Source organism: Channa argus, chromosome 2 (genome assembly GCF_033026475.1).
Source record: "Channa argus isolate prfri chromosome 2, Channa argus male v1.0, whole genome shotgun sequence".
Classification (NCBI taxonomy): domain Eukaryota; kingdom Metazoa; phylum Chordata; class Actinopteri; order Anabantiformes; family Channidae; genus Channa; species Channa argus.
Window position 1 is genome coordinate 28,770,826 of NC_090198.1, and position 24,920 is coordinate 28,795,745.

General features: G+C 44.5%; 2 protein-coding genes across 6 annotated transcripts in view; both read left to right on the top strand.

Moving 5' to 3' along the window:
- The first annotated feature begins 1,862 nt into the window (after positions 1-1,862).
- On the top strand, positions 1,863-4,595 carry ddx28 (DEAD (Asp-Glu-Ala-Asp) box polypeptide 28). The gene has a single exon (XM_067489860.1). The coding sequence runs from the start codon at positions 2,066-2,068 to the stop codon at positions 3,767-3,769; it is 1,704 nt and encodes a 567-aa protein (XP_067345961.1). The 5' UTR covers positions 1,863-2,065; the 3' UTR covers positions 3,770-4,595.
- A 2,542-nt stretch (positions 4,596-7,137) lies between these two features.
- tln2a (talin 2a) overlaps positions 7,138-24,920 on the top strand; it is an 84,629-nt gene continuing 66,846 nt past the window's right edge. For 2 of the 5 annotated variants that reach the window (XM_067489810.1, XM_067489846.1), the window contains exon 1: positions 7,138-7,296. The gene's annotated coding sequence lies outside the window, so the exon portion shown is untranslated. The other 3 variants (XM_067489838.1, XM_067489828.1, XM_067489820.1) reach the window with 3 other exon arrangements.

The window sequence follows — 24,920 nt, forward strand, 5'->3', positions numbered from 1 at the left end:
TTCTGAAACTACAGTAAATCAATCGGTGAGCTGATTCGTTCAGCACATGGGCAGGAATGGTAGCTGATGGACAATCAATATAGAGAGTGAGTGTAGACAGTTAGCCAGTTGATTTTTTTGTAAAGTAAAATAGGAGAGACAGTGCAAAATAGAAGTGGCTTTGGTTTCCCTTTGACTTCTCTCTGGATGCATGCCTGCTGAGATTAGTCTCCTTTTTATTGGTTTAATCTCCCAGAGGCAAAGCAGCAAGACTGGATTATCCCCTTAAGAGCTCCAGGAGAAACATGTCTGGTTATTTAAACTGGTCATTTATAAGTTAGGGCAATGGCGACAGACTTGAAAGGCTTAATAACCAGGTGTAAGTTTTATAAATGTTCAAGGCTCTTTTGCAGTATCTTTGGCTGGGCCGTTGCCGACCAGAACTCAGCTATCGACAGTCACGATTTTGTCATTGGCAGCCCTCTTTCTAACCCTTCTCTAATCTATTACAATCTCTGACATGACTGGACTGCAGGCGGTGCTGATTAGCCAAACCAGCGATCAGCTGATTGATTTACCCTCAGTACAAGTGCATGCAATGTACGAGACTTAAAAATAAACGCAGCATTCAGGTTAGGAAGGGACACTATTCTTAACATTGGCAGTTAATTTTGCCATTTTGTGTAATTTTAGAAAAGAGAGATAAGCAAAACATTTACTGATGGCATGTTGTGAAATAAAATGTTCAGGCCCGTGTCAGTTCATGTGGGCAAAGACCTCATAGTTACCGAAAAGAAAAATCAGTGGTATCTACGATCTGATAGAGTTGCTTCAGAGATAGTTCAAAACCCTCAAAGCTCTTTTGCACACTTTACTTAATTATACATTAAATATGACATGAAATCTATAATCTACCAATCTACAAGAAATAAAGTGCAACAATACTTTATAAAAGCCTCATTAGAAGCGGTTATCATTTTGAATATTCTTGGACCAAGGCTCTACAAGTTTTGCAGCCCGGTTTTGTGCAGTATATCATTTTGTTTCTGGCAGATCTCCTCCAAATCCATCAGATTAGATGGGAAGTGTCTGTGAACTGTCATCTTCAGATCTCACCACAGATGATCTGAAGAGTTTAAGTCTGGGTTTTACCTGATTACTTAAGGACAGTCAGAGACACTGTCTTTGCTGCTTGCTTCAGCTCACTGTATTATGCAACAGAATGGAGTTTTGCATGGAGAATAATTTCCCTTATGTTGTGAAGCTTTATTGAAGTCATTTTTTAATTTTTGGTCACCTCCCTAAACCCGGCCCTTCTTACCTGGTTTCTCTAGGATGAGTCTTGGTGGATTCAGTCCTATCCTGACCTACGTCTTAGTATAACATGTTATAGATATAAAGGTCTACAGAGGTCTTCATGGCTCGGTATGAGCCTTTCTAAACTATGTGCGGCCAGTTCAGTCTGCCACACATAAACTCCTGTGCCCAGGTGAATGAAATTCAAAAGGCATCTCAAGAAAAACGAAAGCCCACAGGATGGTCTGACCCATCTATTGTAGGGAATGTTCCTTGAGAAGAACTGCGAACGCTTTGTGTATATAATATATTGTGGAGAATATCGTATTTAGCTATATGCATATAGTGGAACTAAGGTAAATTTGTGTTATTCATTTAAAATCCCCTACTTTACCTTTTTCAGTTAGAGTTCATATAATAATAATTATGACGTTTTTGTTTTCCTTATATTTCCTTATGTTTATGTGCATATTTTCGTATTTATATTAAATGTTAATTTAAAAGAAATGATTTAAAAAGAAAGGTAATTTTGAAATGTGGGCGTTCCTGCATACGTAATCCCCACCCCGCCGTCTGACGTCATTAAAAGTCGTCAGGAAAGCATGGAGACACTTCTGGCCATTGAAGCAACATGCTAACATATTTTTAATGTTTTTGGACAATTCACAGTGAGTTTTTGGAGATTTTCGAGCGGACCAAACTAGTTTAATCTCAGTCTTCTGTTCGTTAGTTCTTGTTTTTATTAGTGACAGATAACTGGTAGCTGCTAGTGAGCTAGTTAACCACCATCATGCAGTGCGTGAAGGTCGGTTTTTCGGCTTTGGCTGCGTCCAGAGCTCTAAACTCAAGCAGATTCGTCTGCCCCGTGTTCGTTAAAGCATCGGCTCCGTGTCGTGTTTTTTGCTCTGTCAGTCAGATTCGCTTCTGTCAAACTACAGCCGCGCCACAAGAGATCGCAGTTATACGGATTCCTCGCTACCTGAAGAAGCGCGTGGAAAACGTGAAGCAGACTCGGGGCAAAGTCAAGATCCAAACTATCAAAGCTGGCAAGCTCCTGATCCAGGGCAAGAACCCCGATCTGAACCAGTCTGCTGGTTACGTACTTGGGAAGTTCGAGCAGCCCATTCTCTGCTCGAAGGGATGGAAACACAATAAATCCTTCGGTGACTATTTCACAATCAACAACACCAAGACTGTTGTACCTTGTGTTGTTGAAAACCAGAAGAGGGACGATGAAAAGAAAACATTGGTGAAGTTTAACAGCCTGCATATATGCAAAGAGCTGGTGGAAGCTCTGGACAGTATCAACATTACCCATCCCACCACAGTTCAGCTGCAGACCATCCCAAAAATCATGAAAGGTCATAATATTCTTTGTGCCGCAGAGACAGGCAGTGGAAAGACACTGAGTTACCTCCTCCCTATTGTTCACAGGCTACAGGCGGATAAGGGATCACAGATCTACACTGAGAGCGCACACAAAATTCGCACTGTGGTGCTTGTGCCTTCCCGAGAGCTAGCGGAGCAAGTAGCCGCTGTGTCCAGGACTCTGTGTGCTCCATTTGGCTTGCTGACAAGGACTGTGGGTGGTGGACGAGGTCTAGGACACATCAAGATGGTTTTCAAGAGGAATCATCCAGATATTTTAGTGGCTACACCAGGTGCTCTGGTCAAGGCATTGAGGAGACACTGTCTGGACTTGAGTGAGCTGAGCTTCATGGTGGTGGACGAGGCCGACACCATGTTCGATCCCAGCTTTTGTGACATGCTGGAGAGCATCCTGCTCCACACAAATATTGCCAGTGATCCAAAGGAAACACGGGGCCCGTGCCATAGAGCCCAGTTGCTGGTTGTGGGGGCCACCTTCCCTGGCGGAGTAGGGGAAGTTCTTAGCAAGGTGACAGATCTTGGGAGCATGGTGGTTATTAAGAGTAAGATGCTGCACTTTCTCATGCCACATGTCAAGCAGACCTTCCTAAAGGTGAAAGGTGCTGACAAAATCCTGGAGCTCCACCAAGCCCTAAAGCTGCTGAAGCACGAAAAAGGAGGAGGTGGTGTTTTGGTGTTCTGCAACAAGTCTGCCACAGTGAACTGGCTGGGGTACTCACTAGAAGAAATGGGGTTTCAGCATGCACGTCTGCAAGGGGAGATGCCTGCTGCTTTACGTGCAGGAATCTTCAGCTCCTTTCAGAAGGGCACGGTAGATGTGCTGGTGTGCACCGACATCGCCTCTCGGGGCCTGGACACATCCCGAGTGCGCCTGGTCGTTAACTATGACTTCCCAGAATCCCACACGGACTACATCCACAGGACAGGGAGAGTGGGGAGAACAGGGGGAGTGGAGGACGGGGAGGTGCTCAGCTTCGTCACTCATCCCTGGGATGTAGAGTTGGTGCAGAAGATTGAGACTGCTGCACGTAGGAGAACCAGTTTGCCTGGGATGGAATCTGCTATACACGAGCCAAAACCTAAAGTAGCGGAGGAGGATGTGTAGAAGTGTTAGTGCGACGTGTTTGAATGAAGATGAATAAGCGATGTTGTGGTTACACACTGTACATGTGCCAGTAGGCTCAGATTTTCAGCAGAAATTAGCTAAATCATACAGACGTGGGGGAATTTGTTGGTTCTCTTCAACAGAAATAAGAGAATCTGCAGCTCTGAAATGACTTGAAACTGACACGTAATTAAAGAAAAAAGGAAATAAAGAAATCAGATAGCTTTAAAATATTCTCTTTAATAAGAAATGATACAGAAAAGGGCTTAATAAAGATGTGTGATGCTGATTACGTACTTTGAAATATGACTATATTCATTTATGATCTTTTCTAACAACTCTGCTCAGGCCATTTTCATTTGTATTTGTTTTATTTAATACATGGTTTAAAAATTATTCATGTTTTGTATCACCTTTTGTCCGTTATTTCCGAGAAAATTGTAGGCCCCCTTTTTTGTTTCTTGTGTGTGGAGAAGTACCAACAATTTCCTGCACTTCTGTAGACGTGTTAGTCCATTCAAACAACACCCAGACTTATTTAAAGTGACGATTCATGGTTGCAACATGTATTGTTACTTTATCACTTTGTATCTTGAAACAAGTGACCGCTAACCTGATTCACACCAACAACGCATGTACACAACAGCTCTAGCAAATTGCACTGTATTAATTGGAGTGTGGAAGCGCAGCTGAAGGCCAGCTTATGGCGTATATGTGAATGTCGCATAACTTTGCCATGATTTCTGAGATTCTAAGAGTACGATGTAAATAATTGTACAAATGACTTTGCTCAGCATTAAATTAGAAGACTGCTGTATTATCCGTTTATCCAGTCCAGACTTTCTGTTCAAACCCTTTCACTTTAAAGTAAAGTCTTTATGCATTTTTTCTTTCACCTTGTTTTATTTCCAAAAGGAAGTCAGCAGTATTGCAGCTTTGGGCATCAAAAGATGGGATTTGCAATTGTGTGGGACCAATAGTGACTCGAGTTTTGCCTTTTTAATTATAACTTTAATTTCTGAGGTGTATTGGTTATGTTGTGGCTTTGTTGATGGGTGTAGAGTAATGAGTAGAGCCGCCAATTCTCGGCTGGGGATTCGAACCAGAGACCTGTGAGAGCTGTGAGTCTGCAGCACTAACCACTCCGCCTCCCTGCTGCCCTCAGGTTCAACATTAGTAGATTAAACCATTGGATGTGATTATAAAGGCACTAGAGCGATTACTCTACACCGCCCCATACAACTTTTTGAACTACGACAGGTAATCCACAGTTTTTTAGGTATTTGGAGCATGATCTCGATCCCAACCACCTCAATTTCAAGGAGTAGCAGTAAGATTATCAGCAGTGATGAGGAGTAACTACATGTCAAAATAAATAGAATTGTATGTACTTACAGTATTTGTGGAATGTAACATTAGTTCGTGTTTGACATTCAGCTGCTTCTGCCGTTCAAACCAATGCACATTCCTGAGCAGTCGGAGAAAGAAGGAAATTCAACAATAATCTTTCTCAAGTCAGAACGTGGTAAATACCACTTTGCACTATCAGACTTGTTTACAGTTGGTCAGTTTGAAATCAATCCTGGGCCCAGTTTGTGTGAAAAGTAATTACAAGTAACACGTTAAATTACTTTATAGTAACTGAAATAATTAAATTGTGTTTTAAAAAATAATCTGTAACCTATTAAACCCCATCAGTGAACTGTACTGCATGTGTTTAGCCACAAGGTGGTGGTATTAATCTTTCAGTTTATGTACGTTACCTGCACACGTCACAACTTGCTCTATACAGATCTTTGTGCTTTGGATTCAGTGCAATTCATTTAACGTTTTAAATACTAATACAAACGAAACCATGACATTTTGTACTTTACTAGACCTGAAACACAAACTGCCACAGTAACAGTGAGTAATCTCGAGTGTTGTTGAACACAGATCAAAGCTCCACATCTCTACTGTTGCTGTGGTAGGTCGACTGTATTTGAAAGGACCCCCACCCCATCGTCCGTGTCTGCAGGTGCCCAGTGAAAGGAAACTTCAGAAGTCTCAACACGAAAAATCTGCCAAAGCAAAGAAAACATCTGAAGTCTCATTTAAAAGGTGATTCTGTTACCTGTGACCGCAGTCCTATGGAAACGGGTTCTTATTTTCCTTAAAATGTAATTAAAATGAAGCTATTATTAGTATAATTGCTGAATCATGAAGTCATCATCACCCAATACTGCAGCTCCTAAAGGTGGGAATAAACAGAACTCCACTCTCTGAACTGTGAGTAGACTGGACTGTTCCCCCGAGGATCCAAATCTCTTATCTCAACCTATTTGTGAAAATCCTAGTTATTTTTGTTTGGCAACGTTATCTGCAACTGCCAGACGTATTTAGTGCAACGTTTCCCAACAAAATGTAGAGAAGCACAAATAGGGAACCCATCCCCCCGGGGGGAGCAGTGGCGCTGGGTGTCTCGCTCAGGGAAACACCTGGTGGGTAGGCTGGGATTTGAACCCGAAGCTTCGCCATCCCATCCTGCTGCTCTACCCATTGAATGGTCCTCTCAGAAAACCATGGGTCACAGCACTGTTACCTGCAGACTTGTCAAACAAAAATGTACCTTAAAACTGTATGTAGAGTTCTTCAATAGAATAATTACTTACCGCCTGTAACTACCCCAACAAACAAAAAGGAAACAAAGGCAGCCTTTATTAATTAATTAATGATTAATAAGAATCAAAATCTGCTCAAGAGTAATTAAAGCTGCCCCTTTAAAGGACGCATTCACTGTTTTTTTTAACTTGGTTCTTTTGGTTCTCGTTTGGGTTGAACATAAATAAATGTCATTAAATTTTCCCTTTGATTTCGTATATCAAAATATCGCTTTATGTCTAGCTAAAAAAAAAAACCCCCAAAAAACACCTCCAGATGACATCACTTGGAGGAGCCTTCAGTTCAGATTACGTCATCTTGTTGCTGACATTATGGAGGTTGTGATAATGGTCGACCTGCTTTTCCAGAGTTCCTGCAGCTGACATGATCTGAACTCATTGTAATAAAAAAACCTCCTCCGGCTGATGTCATCTCGAGGCGTTTTTTTTTTTTTTTTTTTTTTTAGCTAGAAGCAGAAAAATATTTTCTTATATTGAAGTCAGTTTAAAAGCATGAAGGCACCTTTACACCTTAAACTGGGGGAGTCGCCCTTTAAGGACGCACCATAGCGAACATTCGAGCTACTTGAGTTATGTTCTTGTCTCCTTTCTGCCTTTACACCCATTTGTTGTCCCCGTGGACATGGAGATTGACACATGGACTACAAAACGTTGGGTCCCCTAATAATGACGCATTTCCTCTTCGCCCCACCGTAGGCTGTCTCCCCCCTCCTCCCATTCACACACGGCTGCTCACACACTGTCCGACCACTTGGAAATTTCCCCCCAACGCGGAGCAGATTTAGCTGCTGGGAAGCGCCGCTCGCTGCTAACGTGCGTCCTGTCGGAGCTGACCGGCCTCAAAATGCGCCTTTAGAGAAACCGAAGGTAGGTGTGCAGCCCTGCAATTGGTTTCTCCCGCTGCCCATCACCCCCCTCGCAGCAGACGCAGAGACGTGTCTGACCTTCTCCCACCGACCAAGCTTTTAAACTGTGTGCGTGAGAGCGAGCCCGGCGTGCGTCCCAGCCCGCTGCTCCTGCCGGATGGATGGGTGGGTGGGTGGATGGATGGATGGATGGAGCCTCTCTGTGGCTGCGCCTCGTTTCACTTCCTCCGCTCGGCGTTTGTGTGTGGATCGCGCTGATAAGTTGTGTTTTGAAGCTCGTTTGAATCAGAGAAACTTGTGGAGCCTTGAAGTGTTGGACCTCTCCAGGCGCACGGCTGCTGCTCCGGAGGTGTGTGTGTGGGGTGGGGGGTCGCCTGGTGAGGATTTCTCATTATATTTTAATGCAAAGCTGTTGGGGGTTGATCCACTGGGTCCAGCGTAAGGACAACGGAGGCTGCGTTTTTTTTCTTGTGGTGGGTGTGCAGAGTCTAACAGGCGTGGAGAGTTCACGGAGGGGCTGGTAACCCAAGTCCGATCGCTGTGACCAGGGAAAAGCAGCCTCCGCCATGTTAAGTTGCCCCAGTCAAGCTGCCACCAAAGCCTCAGGCAACGCTCCAACTTTTGTCTCGTTTGTTGTTGTTTTTTACGTGCTGCCACAAGAGGAGCCGCACGTTGTGGCTTCAACACCCCGTGAAACGCCGCGCAGGTCGCGGGGAAACACGCACAGTGTTTCCACGTACAGTAGGTGCATGTGGTTTTGGTCTACGGTAGTTAAGCCGCCCCCCCCTCCCCTTCCTGTGCTCATCACGGCCAAAGTGATAACGAGGGCGGCGTGGCAGAAACGTACAGTGCCACATGTAGAACAAGGTGTGTGTGTGTGTTTGGACTGCAGCGGCTCATAATGGATATAATGTAAGAATCTCTGTCTGCGCCGCACCCCTTCATGGAAAGCCGAGGGTCTTACATGCTCCCATTCTTATCGCTAATCACAAGCTGTGTGTGTGTGTGTGTGTGTGTGTGTTGGCGCTCACATGAGATCTTCAGATGTGTCCTCGTGGTTGGACAAGATGTAATCATGTGCCATGTTTATGCACAAGGATCAGTAGACTCCTCACTACTGTGGCAGTGAGTGTGGATCAGTGAGCTGTGTGTGTGTGTGCGTTAGGGAGAGAGAGGTTAGAGGGGGCACCGTGTGAAGCAAGAGATGTTTGATGTCCAAGTGAGTTTCTTTGGCAGTTTAATGAGCAAAAGTAAATCGTCTCCACACACACACACACACACACACACTCTGACCACTCCCTCCCTGGCTCTATAGACCCTGGCTTGTCAGAAAAGACACATGGCTTTATAGGCTGCAGGCTCCAAAGTGTGCGTAACGCCTCAGGAACGGGCGGCGGCTTTGTTACACGTCCCTCCTGGTATGTCCACGGCACATGTTGAGATTTGGAAGTTAGGGTGGCATTTCTTGAAGGGGAAAGCTCAGCAGTCATTAAGCACGTCCCCATCCTGAGAGCTAATAAAGGCGTGAAGGAAAATGTCACATCTCCTCAAGTTGCCCCATGCTAAAAAACGCGTCCTTTCAAAATGGCAGCCCTCTCCTAATGAGCCTGGCCCCCTGTTCTCCTGTGCTGATCAGCTGCACTTCTGTTTCATCTCTGTGAAAATGTCATTTTCTCAGCTGCTGCTCTGTATGCAGCTCCACCAGCGTGCAGTGACAGCACCGATCATTTATTAAACGGACCTAACGCGCTCCTGGCTCCACATAAAAGCAGCAGTCGCACGTCTTTTCATTATATTGGCTACTGTGCTGACCCTTTTTTTTTTTTTTTTTTATTGCATTTTGGAGGCTGTGTCCGTGCAGCCATTATGCTATTAGTTTGAAAGCGATCTTTTCAAAGCAGAGTGATCGACAGGCTCTTTACGGTGCGTAGCTGTTTGCTGATTTGGTGCCGAAAGCAAAAAGCAGCGTGAGTCGCACTCGAGTTCTTCAGGAAATGTCTGAAAGATTAAAGTCAATCTTTGAGTGAAAAGCTTGACTTGAGGATGCTCAGGCCAACAGCTGGCTGACTGACTGTGGCACTCGTGCATCTTGGTGAAAGCCTCGGGGCACTAGCGTTTGGACAATCGTGCGCCTCCTGCTCCTCCTCCAGGGCTGATGTTGTCCAACAGCGGAGCAGTTAGTCATCAGCTGCACATGGCTAATTTATTGATCTGTCACCCTTTGTTCTGCATGAAATCAGGCCTCTGCTGTCACCAGCAAGTTCAGATAGGAAGTAATGAGCAGCCCATAGTGACACTTTAATCACAAGAAGTCCAATGTCAATGCACGGGACATTTTGGGGAGGGGTTGGGGGGGATGTCATTACCATCACAGTCGATCAGTTACCATGTTTCCTGAAGTCCTGTCATCCTTTTCTGCTTTGCTTGTTTCCCACAGCAGCTCCCAGTTGCTCACATGAAATTCATTCCTCATCTATTTATTTATTTGTTTGTGGATTTCAAGGCCTGAAAACGAACTTTTGTGCGGTTGCCAGTTAGTAACTAGGCAGCGGTGTTCGATGGCCAAAACTAGCCCAAAAAACCCAACAAACAAACTCCAAATTGGCGTAGTTTTGATCGTTTGAGTGGTTATGAGTCAGTATTAGCCACATTTAAAGTGACTCCATTGGTGCTTGTAAGGTGATGTACATTATCCATGCTGAGCGAGGGATGAGGGATTTCTTTTATTACATTTTTTGGATTTAACAGCTTAGCCAGAGCGCGTATCTGTTCAGAGGATCAATTTGACTCGTCCTCAAATGTCTCCTCCTTTGGTTTGGTTATAGTATCCGGTTTGTGGGACGAGCTATTCTATTACACCGACACCTGTGACCCCACACGTTTTCTTGGTTTAGTTTTGTAGCAGTGAAACTCTATGGTTCCTGGATGCATTGCCACGTTTAGCTACAGCGAAAATCCTAATATTTGATCAAATCCGAGCTAATTGCCGCCGGCCTACCTGTGCACACCTACAATGTTCGCTCGTTTGGTTGCAGAACAAGCAAACCGGTTGCTCTTCTGTTGTTTTTCTGACGAAAGCAACAGCAGCTGGTGCTGCATTAAATCACACTCGCTGTAAGTACTTAAAAAAACCAGCGTGACCCAAATAACGATTACAGCTTCCCAAGTTCAAGTCCTACGAATTGCAGTGATTTGGAAACGATGCGGTGATGTGTTTAATGCGTGGATTCTGAAGAGAAAGCGAACCATCGTAGCAACGTCTGGCCCAGTTCGCGTTAACATTATGGCAGAATTTCCCACTTCGTTGTAACCAAGCGTTGGCATCAATAACCTTTTTACAAAGATCCGACTCAAGACTCCAAGCAGTGTTTCCTGCGTGAGAAGGACTTTCAAATTAAAGAGATGTTAAGCAACAGGTGTCCAACTTAAAAACACTGGAGTCTTACAGCTTTTAAGGTCAAAAGAAAAATTAGCATGTAGCTCTAGTTTGCCGTGGATGAATTTTAAAAGATTGTATGTGATTCTATCCCGCACAGCATGTGCACAAAGTGACAGAAGTAATGCTGTGGTTTGTACATTTTAGAGGCTGGTGATTGTTGGCTAGATGTAGCAGCGGCTGCCTTCTTGGCTCAGCCCATCTACTTTCAGTTTTTTCCCACCTCCCACTGAGTTCTAGTTTGCCTGCCTCCCACTCAGTCCACCACCCAGTGTTCACTGCATCACAAATATGAGCCGGTACAGTGGTTTGTCTTCCAGCACCGTGCACGCAGGACTATTTCTGCACGAGTGGCCTTTGCTAATTGATTGGTTTAAAATAGCCGGCGTGACTCAAGGATAGGCCGTGTTTGCTGTGTTCTTTTTCACTCTATAATTAAACATGAAGTACGTTTCAGGAGGAGCAGTCTGTCTGAGCAACTGGTGTCCTGCAGCATCGTGTGTGTGTGTGTGTGTGTGTCTGAGTGTGTAAGTACCCATATTCTGGTTAAAAAAAACAAAATTTTGGTCATGCTGAGCAGTCTGGAGCAGTGGTAGCTCGTATGGTTGTCATAGTGATGGCGGATGAAAAGTGCCTACTACTTAATAGGGATTTAGAGTAGAGTCATATATTTTCGAGGTTACTTCGCCACATTACGGTTGTGTTAGGGCCCGTTGATGAATACATCAACGTATGCAGAAGAGTTTATGCTCATTTTTGCTGCTGTTTTGAAAAAGGCCAATTCTTCTTATGCTTCTAGTTTTGGGAAAACGTGGCATCAAACTCCCCTCTGCCTTCCACATATTAAAATATCTCTTTGCTTTTAACCCGCAAAACCCATCCAAATGACATCACCTGGAGGAGTTTTATTTTTCTGTCTGTTTGCTCTACATAAGCTCCAGATTACTTGTTTTGAACCGAAGATTGAACCGCGGGATTGTGAAAAGTTAATGTTGTCTATTAATAATATGATCATAGCACGTTGAATATGACATGTAAAGAAAGGAGCTGCACTGCTGCTGTTCACCACAGTTCACCGGCTGTTTGTGAATGCAGGCGGCTTCGTTATTAGCCTCCCACAACCGCTGGTCACAGGGTCTGTTGCAGCTTGTAGGCTACAAATAGTTAAAGACCACCTAAATTGAATTGTCTGCTTATGATTAAATATGAAGTTCAAAGCAAAGAGAGATTACAAAGTGACTCCACAGAAATTTTACACTTATTAAAAGATCCATCTCAATCTGCCTTGTTTTAGTTGATAAATCTCTCACATTTCCCCGACATATGGAGCCTAAGCCCACTCATTTTGCCCGTGCAGTTGTGGAGCTATTACCGATTAAATGTGCGGACATTTTTTGTTTGTTTTTTTTTAATGTGGAATTTTAAAAAACAAAGGGCTAAATGTACTTAACCAGTAACTTCAGCCAGGAAATGAAGATCTTTTTAGCTGCACAAACAACAGTAGGACGGATCAGTAGCCGTTGGGCCAAATCCAGGTCCACTTTAAAACCACAGCTCATAATTTCAGCGGTTCTGGCCAAAGCGAAACCATCGTCTCAAACGCATTAGTATCTGCTCTGAAATGTGTTTCAGGTTGCAGCTGAGCTCTTCAGCTATTACTGGACTGCACGTCTGGCAGAAATCCCTGCTGCCATGGTTGCCACCTCGAGCCTCATGCCTCTTGGTCACCAGGGCAGAAATGTAACCTAATCAGGTGTCCGCTGTTCCCAGTACATAAGTGCACCCCCACTGCTATCAGAGCGTAGGTTGGCTGTTTTATACCCCACATATGAACCTTGTTACTACATGACACCTTGCAATTTTTACATTTGGCTTGGCTATGAATGTTTTAATGGCTTTGGGCAGTGAAATTAATTTTCCATCATGCCTGCTCTTCCTTCTGCTCGGTGGCTGTTTGATATTCTCAAAGTGGCCGGGAAATGCAGCGGTTGCACTGCGGAAGCATGTCTGTTATGTGAAGATGCTGGTTTGTTTCCTCCAAAGTGCTGAGTGTTCTTTCTTATCCATAGTGTGTTTGCAAATGTGTAAGCGTTGTGATACAACAGTGGAGTCTAAACCCGCTTGGGGGAAGAACCAGAGCGGTATCAGTTAAATATGCAGCCAACGCGAAGAAAAGGTGAGCGAGCGCATGCAGGTGTCACGGTCCTGCAGATGAAAGTTGTCCATCCAGGTTTCGGCCATTGCTTTGAAGGTCCCTCCGCATTTGGCCGTAACCGAATCTGTCCCCAAAGTCACGCACAAACGTTCTGGTCCCTCAAGTGTTTGTTGATGAATTTCAGCATTGTGTCACTCATCAATTTATTTTTGTCCTGGATAATGTTGTTGTTGTTATGTGAAAATGATCCCCTGTTGGAATCCCCTAGGATGTGACTGTGGAGCAGCTCTGAGCCTTGTCGAGCAGGGGTGGGTGAACATTCTGGCAGCGCTGGAAATGTATCCCACTCCTCCTCAGGCCTCCTGTAGCCCGGGGCAGCTATTCTTGGTTTTGCCGTTGGGATAAATTCTTGTTGCAAATATTTGGCGACTGAGGCCCACGGGGAGTTACCCTGATGCATTAGGCCTCCCTGCTGGCCGAGGAGCCGAACAGAAAGGACAAAATAGTCAAAAAGTGTGAGGGTGGTGAACAAATTGGTGCAATCCAGGGTAGAACTTACAATAAATCATTTTAGTCTCACTTTTCAGCCAGGTTTGGCAGTTTTTTGGTCTTGGAAGGCATTTGGTACAATGTATGCATTTATTAAAAGATTAATGGATCTAGTTTTTTTTTTTTATATATTGAGAAATTGTGTTTTGGAAATCGTACTGAGCTTAAGATTAACTTTGCAAAAGCTGCACGAGGACGAATGACAAAAATGCAGTTTATACGTTTATATGTGTTACCAACCGCAAACTGGCTAAAATACTGCAAGAAGCCTCAGGAAGAAACGAGGGCTGAAAGCAAAACCACCAGGTGCCACAGCCGATAATGATAGTTTACGGTTTCTTCCAGTCCCCCGTGTCAGTCAGGCACCAAAGACTAGATCAAACGCCTCCCATAATACCACTTAATGGCGTCTTTGTTTTGGCTGCAAAGTTAAACGAGTCCAGGTATATTACAAAGTTGGAACCAGATCCCAAATGGAACCTTCTATCAGAACCCATTCTTAGTCACTTTGCGGCGTAATCACCACCTTAGATCCCCCCCTATGTGGCAAACACTCTTATCGCTCGCACTCCGTTCCACCACTTTCCATTAAAGCATTTAGTCTCTAAACATGGGCTTAGATAACACTGCTGGATTTACTCAGGTCATTTTCTCAGACAGAAATTTTTTTTTCCCAAGCTGTGTAGGAGTGTGACCACAAGGACGGAAAAAAGACTCAGACATCTACAAATTATGTAATTTGTTTTGAATGGACGCCTGTTTCCACCACTGGGGGGTGGGGGTGGGGGGGTGGGGGAATTAAGATCCTGTATCTCAAAATAATGACTCACAAAGTCACAAAGCGAGAGACTTTCTCAACATTTTCTTTTACTAACTCAAACTGTTGAGAGAATATAATTAACTTGGATTAGTAAGTAAAAATATTAGGATAGTCTCCCATTATTTTGAGATGCAGGGTCTTGATTTTATTTTTTATTTCTTTCCTCAGTGGCAAAAACAAGCTTCCTAGTTTTGAATACAATTTGTCACGTCTCCTTTTTTTAAAAAAAAAATACATTTTCAATTGTTATCCTTCACTTGAGGTGTCATTTTGCATCTGTTAACCAGCAACCCATCCACGAATGACCTTTTAAAGAATGAACAGTTTAATCGATGGAAAAATCTGACAGGTGTTTGCTGGTTCTTCATGTGTGTCTAGTTAGATTCACGGTGATTAGCGCCGAGTTCTGTCTGCCGTTGGACGAGGCATCAGGGTGCAATGTGCATGTTGACAAATGCCATAGTGACATTTGAGCACAAGCAGCTGGAAATGTTTTAACTCTTAGTTTGAACAGGATGAACCTTGATTCAAACCTAATGCGTTTGCATATTAAATTAGAACAGATTGTGACTCCTTTCAAGATAATTGTTGTAGTCAGTTTGGTTTTTTTCTGGTGTGTGTGAAGCTTTTCTTTTTTTTTTCTTTTTTTTTTTTTTTGCAGAAAGCTTTGTGTTGGATTTGCAGCCTGTGCGAACCTGACGCTGCAAAATGCTGCACACGCCCCCAGAAATAGCCCTTTAAGTGGCTGTTAACGTACAACTGTTACACAATCGGATGGTCAGTGCTCTTTCGCCCTTGGCTGAAACCTTTCTGTCTGGAACAGCCTCGCTTTCACCCCTCCCCGCCTCCCTGCAAGCCTCTGATGTTGCTTGTGGAGGTTTCAGAGTTTGAATAGAGCTATATAAGGGAAACTATTCTTTGTTTATTAGTTAAGGGAGAGTACACTGGACTACTGCCAGGCCTTGCAGAGTAGAAAACGGGGACAGAAAGAAGATGAACTACCACTCAGACAGAGAGTACTCTGCTTTGCAGAGCTGTAAACATTGCTGCTTTTTTTTTAAAGGTGGTGTTAGGAGCACGGCAGCTGGCTTACGTTACATGTGGAAGGCTCAGTGTTAATCAAGTGGCTGAAAATAGCTTTTTATTTGTACGCCGTGCTATGGGCTGTGCTCGCTAATGCAGCTAGCCACAGGGATACAGTGGCTACATTAGATGCCTCCCAGTGACTTCATCTGGAGTCCGTGGAGCCATGAGCAGTGCAGGCTGCAGCAGGTGGAGGCCATCCACCTGCTGCAGATGACTCCTCTGTGAGTGGATGCACAGTTTAGCTGTTTGGTGCTGAACTCACCATTTTAGCAGAGACTGTTGTGTAAAACACTATAAGCCTGATTCTTCATCTTCACTATCTCTACAGACCTTTATTAGAGTTGCACTTGTTATTTGTGTTATGGAGGTGGTGCAATGCTCAGTCACTTGTCACCTTTGTGTAACAACCACGGCTGCACCGTTTGTTGTTCTGAATTGGATTTTTCTTTAAATGCACTTTCCATGAACTGCTTGCTGTTGTGTAGGATTAATGAAAAGCACTGGATTTGACGCTTCGTAAGTGGCCTGTGCTTATTTTGGGAGGCCGCTGTCGGCAAACAGCTGAATTTAATTGACATAATCCAACGTCAGTATTTTCTGCTTTGCCAATTTAAAGGAAGATTGTTTATCGTCATCCTCGCAGCTTAAAGTTGGTGTGCACAGTGTTTCACACCAGCAGGTCTATGGGGAGCTTGTTCTCCAGCTGGCAAAGAGACAAATGCTGCATTGTCAGATTCCTCTCTTTAGATGGACTCGGGCGTTTTGTCTTTTGGACTGAGGATAGAATGCCAGCTCTGTCTTCACTTGGGTTACTTATCTCCCCATTGCAGAGCAAACCCTCAGGGAAATGACTTCACCTCCCCGACATTGTGATCGAATGACGTCTCCGCCTTTGAGGACCGAGTTCCCTGTTTGCTAGTTACACGGTTAAAGTCAGTTGCCCTCTCAATTAGCTTCAAGATTATCTGTGTTTGTTGGGCCTGGTAGGCAAACACCAGGTGGGGAATTTATTGCTGGCTGCTCTGAGGGGAATATTCATGCATCTGAATTGGCAACATGCACTGCTGCTGTTTAAATGCCAGTTACAAGTGGCAGATGGGGAAATGGGTTTTTTTTATTTTTTTTATTTTGATCTGTTTTCCCTGATGTCAAGTGCAGCTTCGCTCTTGATTGGAGTTTTGTTAACTGTGTTGCCAAGTCTTTTTCTTTTCCCGCAGCTGTGGGAGCAGGTGAACTCTCCTGAGCAGAGCTGGCATCCCTCGCCGCTGTGGACTGCCAGGCATTCCACAACTTTCCTCGAACCTGCAGGACTTAGTCGAGGAAGGCTGTGCTTACATGGCGCAGATACACACTTGTCTTTCCTGTTTTTATGGGATTGAAGGCTCAGGTGGCAGTTGGTACAAGGGGAGACGTAGAAAACATAATATTATATTATATTATATTATATAAGACATGTATGCTCTCATCATAGATTCCTTTCTCATAAACATAATTATCATTTGCAGCTCATTGTTGTGGTTTTCTTGCCTGCAACTTTAATGATTTGCAGCTGTGTTAGTGCTCTTCAAACTGACGGCACACTTTCTGCCGAACTCTAGAATCAATCGGCCTCCAGCAGGTCAACACAACGCAGCAGCTTACAAACTATTTCTCTCAGAAGATTTATGAAGCCCAAAGCGAGAGAGGTTCGGGAAACAGCCCCTTCAGGACGAGGCCACGGGAGCTAAAACGCGAACCAATTTCTGGGAGTCATTGGTACAATGCTCCATGTTGCTGCGTAAATGCTGGATGCGTTTGCTTAGTTCAAAGATATTGACCTAAAAGGTGATGACGTGTCGGTGAGTTATTAGAAGTTTGAGTTCCTGCACAAACTTGGCACCACACAAGTTGGGAAGGGAAGCTTAGATGCTCTTAATTTAAGCCAAAAATATCCTGTCAGGAAAGCAGGTAAATGTATTTCCCCAAGTGTCGAAACATTTCTTTAAAATAACACGATGGGAAACTCTGTATGGCATTAACACAACTTGCGTAGTTCACATTTGTTAGTGCTAAAATCGTTTCTAGCTGTATTTGTCATCCTCACTGTATGATTGAATTCCTCGTGCCGGCTTCCTCCTTCCGTGCTGTCCCTGCCTTTGGTGAGGCTGTGGTATTCCTGCTGAAAGATAAGCCGCCATGGAATCGACCGCAGTCTGCTGACCCTGCAGGAAACAGTAGCTGCCACCAACCCCCCCACCCCCACTCTATGTATCACCACACGCTCCCTCCATATCTCACTCACTCTTTCTTTTTCTCCCCCCCCCCCCCCCCCCCCGAATGTAGCCTTCTCTTAGTTTCTCCCATCGCTATCGGTTTCACCACCCTCTCGGCTCAGCCCTGCAGCTAGCAAGCATGTCAACACCTTGGCTGCAGCCGTGTCAGGGAGATGAAATGACACGGGGCTGTAAATCAGCAGCACACATCTGGTAAATGGATGAGGAGCAGTGCAGTGATGGACAGAAAATTCACACTCCCTGTGAAGGGAATGATTTTTTTTTTTTTTTTTAACTGGAGTCGTCTGCGTATCTAAAAAATGGACTCGTCATGCATGATTTGTGACAAGTGGAAATAGGTTACCTGACTTAAGTATCACTGTCCTGCAAACACACGTCATAAGAGAAGGATGAGATCCTGCAGTAAACGACCAATAGTTTACAGCTTTTACCAATCAGTCACAACTGCGGGACAGCAGTGAAAAGTTGATTTGAATTGTAACTTGTTATCAGTTCAAACCAGTTTTAAGGTATTAAAAGCTGACCAAGTTTTGAATCCAGCAGGGATTTTCCACAAATAGAAAGTGTGTTAGGTTACACGAAGGAAAAAAATCTGTGAGAGGACCAGTCAGATTTGAATCCGAATGATTACATCAGTGTTTGAGACTATGAGTTAAAGTGCAGGAGCCAAAATTTGGGGGTTTGCATTATGACATAAGATAAATGTTAAAACTGCTGCTAGAATTGATTGGAAGCAGCCATTTAACCCAGTTTCTTTCTTGATTACTCACTGTGATGGGGCTCAGTCTGTGCTCTGACAGCACGCTCACATGCAAAGACAAATCATTTGCTATTTAAATGCGGTGCAAACATTTCAAGTTATCTCCAAGCTCTGCCTTCACAAAGGGGAGACATTTAAAAGCAAGAGGTGTGTGTGTGTGTGTGTGTGTGTGCAAGCCATTGCCATTTGACTCCCCAAACAATCCAGAGTATTTAATGTGCATGAGGTGAATTGGGAGCGGCCACTGCCTGCTGCTAACAATAGACCTGACAAGCAAAGGGGGCCAGGCTTTCACTTTGCAGATGGCAAAAAAAAAAAAAAAAAAAAAAAGAAAAAAAAAAAAAAAGGGCTTGGACTAGTTGGATTGTACCCCCCACAATAGGCAGCTGGAGCCCTGTAGGGCAAGTTACCTCCTGTGTCACGAGCATTTTCCCCGCCACCGGGCTGCTTTTTAATTGGTTCTCAAGTGTGCCGGTCGTCGTACCTGTCCGGCATTGTCCACATCAACTCAGCCTGGAATTGCATTTGACTTTTCAAAAGGGATTTGCTGAAGTGTCGCGTCTAGAAAAGAGCTCGACTGTTTATAAAAATCTCCACTGCCACAGCAGCTAATGGAAAAAGATAAGGAGTGGCAGAGCACGCCTTATCCTAATTACAATATGTGCCAATCCATATAACTGTTGTCTAAATTGGGTTTTGAAGGCCAAAGCGGCCGGAGCTACAGTAGCAGACAGTTAAATGTCTGCTTGCAGCTGTCCACCCGGCGAGCGGATTAGAGGATTCCCATATCTCCACGGCTGAGATGCTAAAGAAGATTAGCTCAGTAGCTCATGAAGTGGGCCGGTCGGTCCTAATCTACAGAACTGCCAGACTGAGACACTGCCTTTTAAACTGGGCTTTGATGATTTATTGTATCTTGCGAGTGATGCACTTCACTTCTGCTGCCTGCTGTTGGATTTGTTTTCCTGGGCCATCTGTTCGGATTAGTTTTGAAGGAATTGTTGAGGATTTCATTTTTTTAAAGAGTAAACACGACGGCAGCCTGTATGCGCTATCATCGTTAGGTAGGAAAATCCCCAGGGTTTTGACAGTTGTAGTGATGCCGCGTCAGCAGCAATGCAGACGTCGTACTGAACCACGGCAGCGAAGAGAGTGAGCTGAGAGTGTTTAGCGCTGCCACGTTCAAAGGGAGAAAGTTTGTGGGTTCGCGTGCTTGACCGATCATGGCATGTTCTCCCCGTGCTTGGGTGGGCTTCCTCCCACAGTCCAAACACACTGCCACCATCCTGCAGACAATGGATGGATGCATGGACACTTTTGTTTTTTTTGGGGGGGGGGTGGGTTATTAGCTGTAATAGGATTTAGGCAGATCCCAATGGTTCACCACAAAATGCATCTGCAATGTACTGCATTCAATTTACCCAACAATGACATTTTTATAGCCATATTCACAGAAATGTGGTCCTGGTTGGATGTTGGGGTGTTTACAGTCGGACGCTGGGCTCCAGGTGGCGCGGGGGTCCCATGCAAAGTGAAACCAGAGCACAGTATCGGTCACGCTCTACCATGGAGCACGAAAATGGGATTTGAGTCAAGCTGCCCTGCTGTGTCACAACCTCTTGGCAGGTGGTATCTTCCCGACCAGCGTGACATGATTGAAACATTAGATGAGGTCCCAGCTTTTCTGGATAAAGTTGCTAGGGAACCCAGTTAGATCCTGCAGAGTAGACCTTTGTTGCACCCTGGCCTGAACAGGCTCAGTAAGGTGGGAACAGGGCAGAGTCATCGAGATGTAACTATTACGGCACGAACCCCCTAAACCCCTAAGATGGGGGTCGTTAGGTGTGGCCCTGAGGTGTTGCGTCTCCTGTGCTGGGGCCGCCGTCTTTTGTAGGGGCGGTCTGGTTTCTCCAATGTAGAGCTCTGAGCAAGAAGCTGCTTGGATGAGTAACAGAACGTTTCTAACCAAGAAGTAAGAAGTCCAGTTGACACGATCCGGTCTTCATATGTTTTATGTGATTTCATCTCCAGCCAACGAGTGAATACGCTTTTGTTATTAGCTGTGGATTGTGGCTGTGAGGATTGTAAGTGGAGCTGACTTGCTGTTCGTGTATTTACCGCTACAGACAAGAGGATTATTACAAATGCACATGAATGCTATGAATGCACACTTCAGCAATGACTTTTGTTTTTAGGGCTGTGAAGAACAGCTCAGATAATCCTTTTGATTTTCTAATTTTGCATTTGTTTTCACTCTCTCGCCTTTTATACCAGTGAATTTAATCTTCAGGGGTTTGTGCCAGTCTTTACTGTCTTTCCCCAAGAAATGCACCGATGCTCTAATGCCAGTTGACTCCTCGAATATTTGTTTTGTATCATCTTTATATTCTTGTTTGACAGCCTGTGAAACTCTTAGTCCAACATGTCTCACGTGGTTTTAGTGCTCAGTCGAAGCACAACAGGAAGAAAAAAAAACAAGTGTAAAGCAGATGTAAATCACAAATGTAAGCACATTGTTACCTCTTGCTTTGCACATCCCCCTCCCCGCGTACACAAGCTCAAAAGGGTGGACGGGTTTTTCTTCCATTCACGGAACTGGGAGTTGGCCTGAGCAGGGACGAGGGCCTGTGTAATTGAATTAGTGGCTGTTGTCCCCCACTTGGTCTCTGGATGGGCAGGACTAGTCATGGAGAATCTGCCCTCCCAAGAGATGGCCGAATAGTTTCCTTGTATAGAAGAGAGGCAAGAGGAGCTCTGCCTGTTCTGTGTGTGTGTGTGTGTGTGTGTGTGTGTGTGTGTATTTATGTGCACCAATGTGGCTGTGTGGTGTTTGATTTCCAGAGATTGTCTTCACCTAGACCAGATGAAATGCAGTCTGGAAAATGGTTCCTGACCCCTTAACCTCTGATGGAGAGCCTGTTCAACAACTGTGTTCATTTCTACGTATGGCTGTGCACGCTAGTGTGTGTGTGTGTGTGTCTCAGAGAAACAGCTGTTCGCCAGATGTCCTCATACCTCCCCCCCCCCCAACAAAATAAAAAGGGGGGGGGGGGGAGCTAATGCAATAGATTCCGAACACCAAAGACGTATAGCTTTTATTGGTGGTGCTGGTGTCATTAGGGGATTGTTAATATAGGAGACGCCCTTATCGCAGCACCATGTGGGTGGTGACTAGCGGGACAATGAGTGCACATGTAATTTGGCATCATTGGGACTATAGCTTTATTGATGAGTCAGCCAATCAAGATGCTAAATGGTCTGCAATTATAGAGCACTTTTCCAGCAGATAAAGCACTTTGCAGTGTTGCTTCTCATTGACTCATTCACCCACAAACACAGACTGGCCTGAGCCACAGTTCGGTGTTTTGCCCAGAAACACATGGACGCGAGGAACAGGGATTTGAAAAATGACTCCCCTCACTGATGAATACTCAAAACTAGTTTGTAACCTAAGACCCTCAAATTGGGGGAAAAAAAGGGGGAAAAAAAAACTTCAAAAACCTGGAGAATACGAAGTCTTATTGAGGAGAGACACAAACACGATAGTCACCTGCAAGAGAGCAAAGACAGAGCGAAACAAAAGACCACATGAAGTCAACGCAACAGAGAAAGACAGGAGGAAAATCTAGAGCCAACACATCTGGTTCGAGCAGAGCGATCCAGAGCGATAGGACAGAACAGGGAGGAGGGACGTGGATGCGAAGAGACATCCAGCCTTGGATGGCTGTGAAAAACAGAGACACAACACAGGTAGAAGCAGTGGAGCAATCAAAGCATAATCCAGCCACTAAATCTTAAGACACGTGTGTTGCTATAGAAAATCTCTCTGAATCTCTCTCTACATTTCAGTTTTTCCGGGCTTTGTGCGCATTATGCTGCATTTATGCCAAGTTTCCCCGTCCTCTCCAGTTTACCCACCCGCCCACCGCATGTATTAAGCCCAGATCCCTTGGACCCATTTAACTAATTGTATATTTGTGGGATTGTGGAGCACAAGGCTGAGCCGTGATGTTTGCCATAATTTAGGATTTTAGTCCTCTGCTACACACGGCGAGGAAGCAGCAGTTTCTAATTTCACCCTCTGTATCCTGTGTGTGATTTTTTTTTTTTTTTTTTTTTTTTTTAAATGTGTTCACTGAAGTGAAAGTGTCACTCTGCATTTAAAGGATTATTCGTTTGCAGTGTTTGGTTTCATTGATGAAGTGTTAGGAAGCTAATGGGGACAGAGAGAGAGAGAGAGAGAGAGGTTTGCTGATGTTTGTGGAATAAAATGACTGGATTGTCCTTGATGCTACAGTTTAATGCCCCAAGGACGTGGTTGCAGAGACAGTTATGTCCCAGTAGAAATTCTGCACTGTGCCAATTGTCAGACTAATGTGCATTTAAATGAAAGCGCGGTGTGGATGGTTTTCACATGATAACGCGCCTTTGTGTGCTTGAGGAGGTGTTTTCAAAGTGCTTGGACCTCATGTACTGCAGGGGGCTTCACTTGATGCAGCCTGTATGACAATTTTGCGTTTTGCCTTGATGTTGTTAAGGAAAGTGGGAAGTCGCGTCACGGCCGTTAATTGTTGGGGATTTGACGGAGGTGGCGGCGAGGTTGGCGGCACACCTCTCCTACTGCGGCGACACTTTTCGACCTCCTCATCGAACTCTCAGCAAGAAAGAGAAACTTTTCCTTTAAAAGAAGTCAGTTTGACCCCCCCCCCCCCCCCCCCCCCCAGTGAACAGCTTCCATTGACCACAGCGCTGAGCGTAGCACCCAGCACCCATTCATTTTAGTGGAGCTGCTCATTGGCAGCAACTGTTTGTGCTGTAAATCAGCTTCATGTCATGAACTGAAATGTTGATGTTTAATGTGCAGAAAATGCTGTAGATTGTTTCGCTCCCTTGCCTACTAAACAATATGCGTTTGCACTTTGACCTTTGGAATCCAGCTGTGTCGATGGTCTCATATGTTGAAAGTCTTAGTGGGTAAAATTAATAAAGCTCCGTTTTTGGGGGCCGGAGCAAACTGTTTCCCAGGCACCGTGTTGTCTGACCTGTCCCCACTCTGTCCTCCTCTGCTTTGTGTGATTAATGAAACTGCGGCACGGAGGGAACAATGAAGCCTCCAGCGGCACATTGTGCTCCCACTGATTGCCAGCGGCGATGTGCCCCTGTGCCCGACCTCTGGAAACCCCTATGGGACCTGAGGAGTTTCCCCACTCATTCAGTTTTTCACCAGCACTGTTTCCTGCCTTTTTGTTTTTGCTGTCACTCATTTCACAAGAGTTAATGAAACTAAGGCTACTGCGAGTTAATTTTGGTTAGTACAGTTGCTTGTGGTGTCTGAGAGGCCTTAAACACCCAGGTGGCATTTCCCGAGCTAAGCATGTTGCATTTTCCCCCCTCAGGCACAGGAGGAACTACAGGAATGCAAATGTCTCTTAAGTTGCGGGAGAGGAGCTTTTCTTCCTCCTCGAGCGCGTTTTGCTTAATTCCGATGCTCCCGTTTGTTTTGCAGGAGGCAAAAGTCTTAGCGTGTCTCTATTGTCCCAATACTTTGGTCTCTTTTTTTAGGGATTTCATTACCACGGTGTCACAGTTGGAGCTGTGAGAAAGTTTCCCTCTGATGTCGGGAGGTGGGCTTACTGTAATATGAGGCCCTGCGATTTGGCATCTTAAGAACCACTTATTACTACCAAGTATAAACACTGTTCAAGCAATATTGAAAGTATTATTATATAATTTAAAGTAACACGGGATCAAACTGCCAGTTTGTCAGTTTGGGCAAACTGCTTTCTTTCAAAAAAGGTTACTTCCTGTTTCTTTTAAATTAAAGGAAAACGCCTTCATGCTGTCTCTTTATGACTATTACTGTCTGCTGGTTGAAACTTTACTGATAACAGAAGCGAGCAGTCAAGTTAAGGTGTCAGGTGATCGTTATATTAATCTATTTTTAATCATTTATTTATACACAATAGGGAGGAAACATGATCCATCAGCCTGTCACAGTGTTAATTTGACATGTTGACACATTCTATCGGACTCTCAGAGGTTGAGTTGCATTGGGGATGATGCTCCGTCTAAGTTTCTTTGTGTATGGGAGGCAAAAAAAGGCAAGGTACAAAAATCCAAGTTGCGCCTCGTTTCTGAGGATAAAAGCGTCTGTGACCTGTTTAAATGTAAAACCCGGTACTTGTTAGAAATTGCAGCAAATTTGACAGACGTGACAAATGCCAAGAAATTGCAACTGTAATTAAGTTTTGATCAGATCTGGAAATGAAAACATTATTCACTGGAAACATTTTACCCGTGAACAGATGGTGTAAAACCGCACAGTAACCAAACACGGCCCTGCGGGACTGTGATTACAGGTTATTGTTCTTTAGACACATTCTAATGGAACCTCAAGTTGGAATTGAGGAGTCAGTGTGTGAATAAGCAAGAAACCTAAAACCGTTTTGTGCTCGTTGTCAACTGTCAGCGAGTCAGTCATTGAAGCTCAAGGTAGAAATTGTTGCTGCTGTCTGCCTGAGCTGGAGCTAAGGTGGGGGGGCTTGG

Bases quoted from the DNA above. Each gene is read 5' to 3' on its own strand.
- ddx28 (XM_067489860.1), top strand. From the start codon at position 2,066: ATGCAGTGCGTGAAGGTCGGTTTTTCGGCTTTGGCTGCGTCCAGAGCT.